Raw genomic sequence first — 9713 nt, forward strand, 5'->3', positions numbered from 1 at the left:
TATCTAATAGGTTCGTATACGAGTGTCCAGCTCGGGCACTAGTCATGGCTCATCGGGTTGGGTCATGACAAAAGTGGTATCAGAGCAGTTCATCCTCGGAGTGTCTACAGACCGTGTCTAGTAGAGTCTTGTTTATCGGTGTGTTGTGCACCACATCTATAAACAGGAAGCTACGGGACATTTAGGATGTCACTTTTTGCTTCTTACTCTAGATCGTGCGATAGAGCTATGTTATCAGGATAATCCCTCTCTAACAAATTATTGTGTTTATAGCTATGCCTCCAAAGAAATCGACGACTGCCCAGAAGGGCAAATCGGTAGCAAGAGATACTAGTCAGACCCAGAGAGTTACTAGGGCTTGTGCCCAGTCTATGCCTGAGATTGTGCTCCAGTCGGCGAGCTCTGCTACACCGCCACCTCCAGAGGAACTTAGAGCAGCGCAGCTCCAGTTCAGGGGGCAGCCCCACCGCCAGCTCCCGAGGCCCCAGCACCTGAGCCTCCAGCTCCTCAGCCAGGGGCGGAGGATAGGGCCATGAGAGATGCAGTTCAGCTGCTGACCAGATTAGTGGCAGGGCAGGCTCGCAGGCATGGACTAGGAGTTGACCATGCGGATAGATCTGATAGTTTGAGGGTTCGTGACTTCTTAAGTTGTAATCCTCCAGAGTTTTACGGGTCAAAGCCCGAGGATGATCCGCAGGAGTTTATTCGGCAGATGCAGCGTACATTGAGGATAATCAAGGCTTCTGAGACTGAGTCTGTTGAGTTGGCTTCGTATCGGTTGCGGGATGTAGCTGTTAATTGGTATGAGTCTTGGGAGTTATCTAGGGGCGAGGGTGCTCCTCCAGCGGTATGGGATGAGTTTGTGGAGGCCTTCCTTAGCCACTTCCTACCTCCAGAGATGAGGCGAACTAGAGTTGATAGATTCTTACATTTGAGGCAGAGTGGCAGGAGCGTTCTAGAGTATAGTCTTGAGTTTGATTCGTTGGCTAGATATGCGCCTACTATTGTAGCTGATATGGCAGATAGAGTGCATCGTTATGTGATGGGACTGGATCGTTATTTGATTGATGGTTGTATGGCAGTGGCTCTTCAGCCAGGTATGGATATTGCTCGGGTACAGGCATATGCACAGGGGGTAGAGGATCGACACAGAGGACGTCAGCCAGATAGAGATCACGACAGAGGCCAGCATAAGAGGGCTAGATCGGCTGGTTATCCTGGTGAGTTTCGAGGCAGGCAGCCTCAGCAGCATATTAGATATTCTTCCCAGCCAGCACGGAGTGCACCCCCACAGTTCACAGGTAGGAGATTTGACAGCACAGGGTATTCAGGAGCCGGTCAGAGCTCCAAGGCTTCAGGTTCACAGATGAACAGGGGTTCGAGTCAGTCGAGGCCACCTTTGCCTCGGTGTTCTCGGTGTGGAAGGCCCCATTTTCAAATGCCGTCTTACTACGGGTGCTTGTTTTTCTTGCGGCCGTCGGGGCCATATGAAGAGGAGAGTGTCGTTATGGAGATGGTACGGTGGTGTGGCTCGACCCTCTTTGGATCGATTCTTCGGTTCATCTTTTTCGTAGCTATGCGCCCTATGGGGCGGTAGTATTCGGACACCAACAAAGCCGTGGTAGAGGTCGTGGCGGAGCTTCCAGTTCTAGCGGTCCTTCGAACCGCATATATGCTTTGGCTAGTAGGCAGGATCAGGAGGCGTCACCGAATGTGGTTACAGGCATATTATCAATTTTCTCCCGGGACGTATATGCATTGATAGATCCAGGTTCCACCTTATCATATATATCTCCCTTGGTTGCTAATAGAATCGGAATAGAACCTGAATTGATAGAACCATTTGAAGTAGCTACACCGGTAGGAGATTCTGTCATAGCAAAGCAAGTATATAAAAATTATTCGGTGGTTATATATAGTCGTCATACCATAAACGTATCCGATAGAGTTAGACATGGTACCGAGGGTATGGATTGGTTGACTTCTTGTTATGCTACCGTTGATTGTAGTAGTTCGATTTCAGTTCCCGGGAGAGGCCTTATAGGGAGAGAATGTAGGCATCGCCAAGGGGTAAGTGTTATATCCCGTAGGCGAGTTGAATTATTAAATAGAAAGTTAATCGTTCAAGGACAAGATTATTCTTGAGATATGAGACAAGGACTTTTAAATCCCCATTTTTAATATTGCACGGTTTGCTAATTAACATTTAGTGTGGAGACATTAGTGAAGATTAGGGATTAACAACCTGATTAGATTATTAAGTGGGCCCCACTATACATGGATAATTAAGATTGAAGCATGGATGATGATACAATAACGGATACATTGGGCCTTAAGAAATAAACAAAGGAAAGAAAGATAGATAGATTGACACAAAAATAGGCACAATTAGGCAACCAAGGTTCTTCATGTAACCAAGACCTCCTAATTACACTCTAGATAGCACCAACCTCTTGGACGATGACCTCAAGAGGAATTGTCTTACCAGGAGAGCCCCTATCCTATCCTTGATCGTGAATTAGAAGGTTAGCGTACTAAGGATGTGGCTTCCGTCTCCAAAGTATTCTCTCTAAGATAACCCTAAAAACACTCAAAATATTCATAATTGTTCAAAAGTCCCTAAATTAAATGAAAGACAAAGACTATATATACAAGCTAAGTAAATGAGACTATATGTTATTGTGGCCTACCCTTAATGAAGTAAGGGCCTTGTTTGGCTAATGCAAGTTTGGTAGGTATAGCTTCAATTCGAGGAGACTTTCCCAAAATTTTTATAAGACCCTGCATAGATGACCCTTAACATTCGAGATGCAATGTTCCTTCTTGCAATCATAATCCCTCTTTTGTACGTTGGATTATTCGTAAGTTAATCGACATAAGTTCAAGGACAAGATTATTTTTGAGATATGAGACAAGGACTTTTTAATCCCAATTTTGTTATTGCACGGTTTTGCCAATTAATTACAATTAATGTTCCAACATCTTGAAGGGGAAATTAACAACCATGATTAGATTATTAAGTGGGCCCCACTAAAATATGGACAATTATGATTAGAGCATGGATGATGACATGCTAAAGTGGGACATGTGTCAAGTGGGCTGCTTGCCTATATATATATTTGATGACTAAGGCTTCTATACATTTTCATCTTCACAAAATTCATTTGAAGAGAGAATTACAACAGCCATGGCTGCTACCTTGTAGCTCACGACCAACTTCAAGTGTTGGAAGAAAAAATTAATTTCCTAGTAGGTGTTCTAGAAGTCCAAAGGAGGCAGCAACCATAGTTTACTTTTGAGAATTGTTCTTCATCTTAGAAATTCATTGGAAGCAAGGGAAACGTTAATTTCATCTTAAATTCTATGAACAAAAAAAGGTTTAGTCATCTATGGAGGCAAGTTAGTTCTTCTTCAAGGATTTTAAAGAGAGAGTTGTTCTTGACAAGTTCTAGTTGAAGTAAAGTGGAAATAGGAGTTGTTCTTGGACATCTAAGGTAAGAAGTCTCCCTTACTTCATGTGTGTGAGCTTGTGTAGATGTTAGAAGTATTAGTTCCATGAAAACATATGGGCAATAACTTGAACTTATAGACTAGTGTTGGATATTTTTTTATTGGATTGTGGGAGTTGTTCTTACATTTTGAATACTATATTGGTGGTGATTGATTGCTCGATTACTCTTGAATTTTGCTATATTGTTATTGTTGTTGCTCGATTCGAAAGAAAAGATAAGTGCTAAAATGTACTTTTAGTAATGTTGATTAATTTTGGGTGGGCTGTTGTTGGGCTATTATAAGGTCATTTTTGATGATGTGTTGTGGCTATAAATCATTAGGAATGACTTGAATATGTCGTGGCTGTTATGTTGATTATTGTCGAATGTTGCAACGTGTGGACTGATTTGGAGCGTTGTGCGTGCGGTGCGGACTGTTTCGAGGTGTTCTTGGACCTTGTTTTAGCTAATTCTTGATGTGGTAACTTGGACGTGTTGTTGTTGATGTTATTCTGGTTGTTTTAGAGCTGGTTTGAATGTGAGGGAAGTGAACAATATAGGGGAAATGCTGCCCAATTTTCTAGAAAGAAGCTACTAACTTTGCAATACGTTTTAAGCATTTCCGTAGCTTAACCATAGTTCTTAATGTCTTAATATTGGTTGAGGTACTTCGGCGATATACATATCGAGTCACGGATTAAGTGTCAAAGGTATGTAAAGCTATTCCTTCTTTCTTTTTTGGCATGGTCTATATGAAACAAACAGACGACGAACATATAAACTCCAAAGAAGCTCCTATTCTTAGAGATACTAGAAAGGCTAATGTTCTTGATTTCCAGAAGCTATTCATTTATGTCCTGATACGTGTCTATGATTCCTGAAGTCCTATTTTGATATAATCCATAGTGATATTCGAGGGTGCTTCCAGGTTATTCTAGGAGTTCAGAATTAATTTTATGAGTCTCACTTGCATTATGACTCCGATGTATTCTAGTTCTCAATGGTACTTGACGTGACTATTGTTTTTGATTTTCAAGTGTTAGTTCATTCTAATTATTCTAGTGAGTCTCAGATGATGATTTAGTTTGCATATGGTTGCTCATGATTTTCTGCTCGTGCATGCCGTTAATATATCATTCACTGAGTCCTGGGCCGGGTATGTATTCGTGCACAGTTGCATTGCATTGTTCACCGAGTCCCTCACTAGAGGGCCGGGTACGGTATATATATGATTATTTCACCGATACCTTCACTAGTGGGCCGGGTACAGTATATATATATATGACTTCATTCACCGAGTCCCATAATGGGCCAGGTATGGTATATGATATAGATATGCATGAGTCTCATCTCGTAAGGCACAGGTGCATTGGTATCTATGATTATCATACTTGCCTCCTGTAATCTTTTATTTAGTCATGATCTTCTTTATTGTATTTCATGCTTTGTATACTCAGTACATTCCTCATACTGACCCCCTTTCTTCGGGGGTCGCCTTTCATGCCCGCAGTACGTACACCAGCCTTGGTAATCCTCCACCTAGGACTTCGCTCGCCCATTTGGAGAGCTCCATTATTCTGGAGCCTAAGTTATTTTGGTACAGATCCTTTGATATAGACTTGTGCATATCAAGGGGTACGGTCGGGCCCTGTCCCGTCATATTTCACTTTTATACTCTTAGAGGTCTGTAGACATGTGTGGGTTGTATATAGGTTTTGGTCAGCTATATCGATATGGTTCGTTTTGGATATTCCCGTATATAGTGGCAGCCTTGTCGGCTTGCATATTGTGTTATGTTTTGGTTAGCTGTGACTCCTCAGGAGACAGGTTTATTGTGATATATGGTGTTATGAGTCTATAGCTTGCTTTTACAAATTTCCATACTTTCCTTAGTTTCAATCTGACTGTATCTAACAGGTTCGTATACGAGTGTCCAGCTCGGGCACTAGTCATGGCTCATCGGGTTAGGTCGTGACAGTCAAGAACCCTTTTAATCCAAATCAATTCACAAGATTGCTAACCTTTGTGGAGGAATAGATTCTTGTTAATCAAAAGACAGTCGACTCTATAAAGCAAAAGGACTTGAGCCAAAAAAGTTTCAACGAGGTTAAAACGAGAAAAGCTTGAAAAGAATTGGCACGAAAAAAATACGCACTCAAGAACTAGTTAACAACCAAGTAAGGATCAATTGCAAGTTGTTAATTAGTTAGAAGAATCAAAGAAATGAAAATAAATCTAAATGGAATGAGAATTGAATCAAAAACTTGATTTTCATTTTTTCCGGCACAATCTGCGAGCCAACTGTAGCTTCAGAGGTGCAACATGCGACAACTAATATCAACTTACGGCCCACAGTAAGTGGTGTAGAGGAGATTCTTAGGTAACTTTCTGTGGTGGTGTGAGGCCCCGCAAAGTTGTCATGCGACCCGCGTTTGAGTCGCAAGTTGTGACAAAGGAGTTCCCGAAATTTTTTATTCCTCTTCGATTTTCGTGCAACTTTTTTCTGAATTTTGAGATTTCCTTGGGCCCACTTAACCTAGTAATTTCCTATTTTAACACCTTTTCACAACTTTGGGAAAAATATTTTGGTTCAATCTTCCCTTTCGCTTTCTTCTTCACCAAAATGAAGATATGAATGTTGCCAAGAACACCCAAATTCAAAACCCTTTCAAATCTTCTTGTTCTTCAACCAACTTTTAGATCTAGGATCTGTTATATCCCGTATTTTGTATATTGGGACATTCCGAGCTAATTGCGGAAAGTTAAGGACAAGGCTATTTTCCGGCCTTGTTTTAAGGTACAAGTTGTTTATGATTTTATTGGTATGAAATATTAAGGAAAATTTGGGGTTAAAAGTTGAATTATGAAAAGTTGGAAATTTCATGAAAATAGCCACATGTGGCCGTGCATGTGATGTGGGCCATGGGCCACATGTGTGCTTAATATAAGTATATGGTGGATGACTAGTTAGTCATATTATTTCATCTCCACCTTAGAAAGTTCAAGAAATTTTGAGAAAGAGCAAGAGAAGTCATTCGGCCATAGCTATGGCCGAACAAGCTCCATGAAAATTTGATCATGAAAAATTCTTTGCTTCTAGCTTTCTTACTAATTGGAAGGTCCTCGTTAACGTGGAGTAGTTGTTGGGGCAAGAAAAACGTTCGTTGTTGCCATGAACAAGTCTAGCCGAATAGAGAAGTTGAAGGGAAAAGGTGAGGTTTAATCTTCTTTATGTGTTTTATGGATGATTTGTACATGTTGTGAAACGTAGAAATGAATGAAGTTCATGAAAATATGGATGTGGATACTTGGCCGAGCATGTGTGATGTTATGTAGTAGTGAAGAATTAATATTACTTAGTATTTGGTTGTGAATTGTTGTGGATTCTATGGTGAAAATGAAGATTTAATGATCCAAATGAAAGTTGAAATCGTGTGGGCTGTTTTAGAAGCCAATGTAATCTTAATATAGTTTCTTGTATTTATGAGATCAATGTTGTAATATGTGGTTGTTAATATAGTTTATGAATTCGGAAGAAAGAAATGCGTTGTTGTCGTTTCCATTGATGTTGGAAAGGTTCGGGTTACATTGTGTAGTGGATGGGCTGATTTGAGCATTTTGTGGATTGTCCGAAGTGTTCGTGAATCTTGTTTAAATGGTTTAGATTAGTACTTGAACGCGTGAATATTGATGATGGTTTGATCGTATGCGGTTGATTTGAATGTAAATGAAATATCGTCGAATTGTATGGAAAAGAGTTACTAATGTTAGAATGCGTTTTGAATTCATTATTGATGTTGTTGGAATGGTTGTTGGTATTGTTGTTGATAATATTGGCCGAGTTAAATTCTCGGGGTGGTTGAACTTATAGGGGAAATGCTGCCCAAATTTCTGTAAATAAAGTGATGGCTTGGGATTGAATCCTTAAGTACTTAAAGCTAATGTTTGGTGTTTAATGACGTTATTGTAGATTTTGAGAAGCCAAGACTTAAGTTTGGAATAGCCTAGAAAGCGGACGAGGTATGTGAAGCTTCCCCTTTCTTTCTTTTGGCATGTCTTAGTGTAAGTAAGCTATGATACGATCCTCGGGGTAATTCTACTCTTATGATCCGAGCATGATTACGATTATTATTTATCTCTTGATGGTAGCATTCTTAGTGTACTAGAACTATGGTTTTTATGTCATTTATGTAATTGGATTTTAAAGGTTGCATAAAGGATTTTTGTTCTTACAAGATTCTACGTCTAAAAATGTCCGTAACTTTCATAGACCGAACCGGATGGCTTTGATATGCTCATAAATGATTCTATAATGTATAAGGCCCGTAACTTTCATAGGCGGGCTCGGATTGATTTGACATATGACTATGATCCCTACGGTCCTTTGATATGTTTATGATGTTTGTTATGTTTCCGAGTAGTGTCCGAAAGATATTTGAGGTAACTTTTGTCCCGATTTTCAAATGACGATTCGTTTAGATTACTTCATTGAGTCTCTGAAAATGATTTATGTGCATATAGTTTCTCACTACTCTGCTCGTGCGAAGCTCAATATGTCTTTCACTGAGTCCCGGTCCAGGACATGCATTCATGCACATTCCACTGCATTATTCACCGAATCCCTTACTAGAGGGCCGGGACACGCTATATATATATATATATATATATATATATATATATATATATATATATATATATATGATGATACGGGATGGCGGCTGGATGTCATATGATGATTCTATTCACCGAGTCCCTCACTAGAGGGCCGGGACACGCTATGTATATATATATATATACATGATGACATGATTTTACTTACCGAGTCCCTCACTAGAGGGCCGGGACACGCTATATGTTTATACTATGATTATATGACATTGACATGCATGATATATGTTTTCAAAGGAAAGTCTTATGATTTTCCATATTCTTTACTTCAAAGATGATCCCGCTTTATCGTATTCCATGCTTTACATACTCGCATATTCCGTGCGACCCCTTTCTTCGGGGGCTGCGTTTCATGCCACGCAGGTACACCCAGATGAGTAGAAGATGTTAGTAAAAGATGTCCCACCGGATCGGCGAGCTCCATTTCCTCCCGGAGTGTTGCCGAGTCAGAGTACTTTTGCTATGGTATCTGGAGTTATGTTAGAGACTTCGTTACGCAGTCATGTATGATATGTCGGTTTTTGTAAGCGCTCCATAAGCCGATGTATTGTTATGCGTTGTATTGCTGATTTCTTACGATTACGTACTTTATTTGTTTGAAAAGATGAAAAGTATGTTTGATTTCGAAAACTTTCATTATGTATTTATGCTATGATTTAAAGGCCCAAATAGATTATGAGTATAACGAGAGTCGTCGGGTTCACTACGGCCCCTTCCAAGTAAGGGTCGGGTGCCCATCACGCCCTATCGAGATTGTGTGTGACAAATTGGTATCGCAGCAAACAGCACCAGGGGTTGTCCGCAAAGTCGTGTCCAGAGAGTCCTCGTTTATGGTGTGCCGCGCCACATTTATAAACAGGAGGCTACGGGGCACCTAGGGTGGTTACTCTTCTTTCACCTCTTAGATCGTGCCATAGAGCCAAGTTATAGGAAATGAGATTCCTTACCCTGACTTTTGATTGCAGCGGAAGAATGACATCGACAGAAGAAAGTGATTGATGATACTGGAAGTTACTAAGCACGCAGGTAAGCAAAGGTATGAAAGGTATATGTCGAATAAGGTATTGAAGTACAATCAAAATGTTAAGTCGAAAACTGGAAAGGAAAGTAAACAGGAAAAGGTAACAGGTGCAGTTTGAGTTGGACACTCGAGGTAAGTTTATCATCTTCGTACTGTTGTTGGTATTGAGAGCCTTGTGTGGCTGTGATATGATATGATACATATATGTGTTGGCCCTGTGATGCACTGTTGGTATTTTCTTTGTGCAGGTTTTGAGATAGTAAGAAATAGAGGAAACTCTGCCGAAATTTTTCCAGAAATAAAAAGAGAATGAGATATAGGTTTATGATACGACTTGAAAGGTCGTGCCGATAGTAATGGTGAGATCTGGCTAAGCTACGAGTACGGCTGGCATCGAGAAAGAAGTTAATTGCTAAATTAAGGATAAGAATAATTAGAGGGTCGATATCGATATGATAAAAGAAATTGGAAGGGGCTTGTGATACTAAGAGACTATTTGGAAAAGGCTGGCAAACCTTGATAGAGAGTTATTT

At 40.3% G+C, this 9713-nt stretch overlaps 1 protein-coding gene across 1 annotated transcript; it reads left to right on the forward strand.

Annotated features, from left to right (window-relative positions):
- Nucleotides 1-447: 447 nt before the first annotated feature.
- LOC132044598 (uncharacterized) lies at nt 448-1597 on the forward strand. The gene is made up of 2 exons (XM_059435091.1): nt 448-631; nt 713-1597. The coding sequence occupies exons 1-2, from the start codon at nt 533-535 to the stop codon at nt 1595-1597; spliced, it is 984 nt and encodes a 327-aa protein (XP_059291074.1). The 5' UTR covers nt 448-532.
- The last annotated feature ends 8116 nt before the right edge of the window (nt 1598-9713 follow it).

Source organism: Lycium ferocissimum, unplaced genomic scaffold (assembly GCF_029784015.1).
Source record: "Lycium ferocissimum isolate CSIRO_LF1 unplaced genomic scaffold, AGI_CSIRO_Lferr_CH_V1 ctg4992, whole genome shotgun sequence".
In the NCBI taxonomy this organism is placed as follows: domain Eukaryota; kingdom Viridiplantae; phylum Streptophyta; class Magnoliopsida; order Solanales; family Solanaceae; genus Lycium; species Lycium ferocissimum.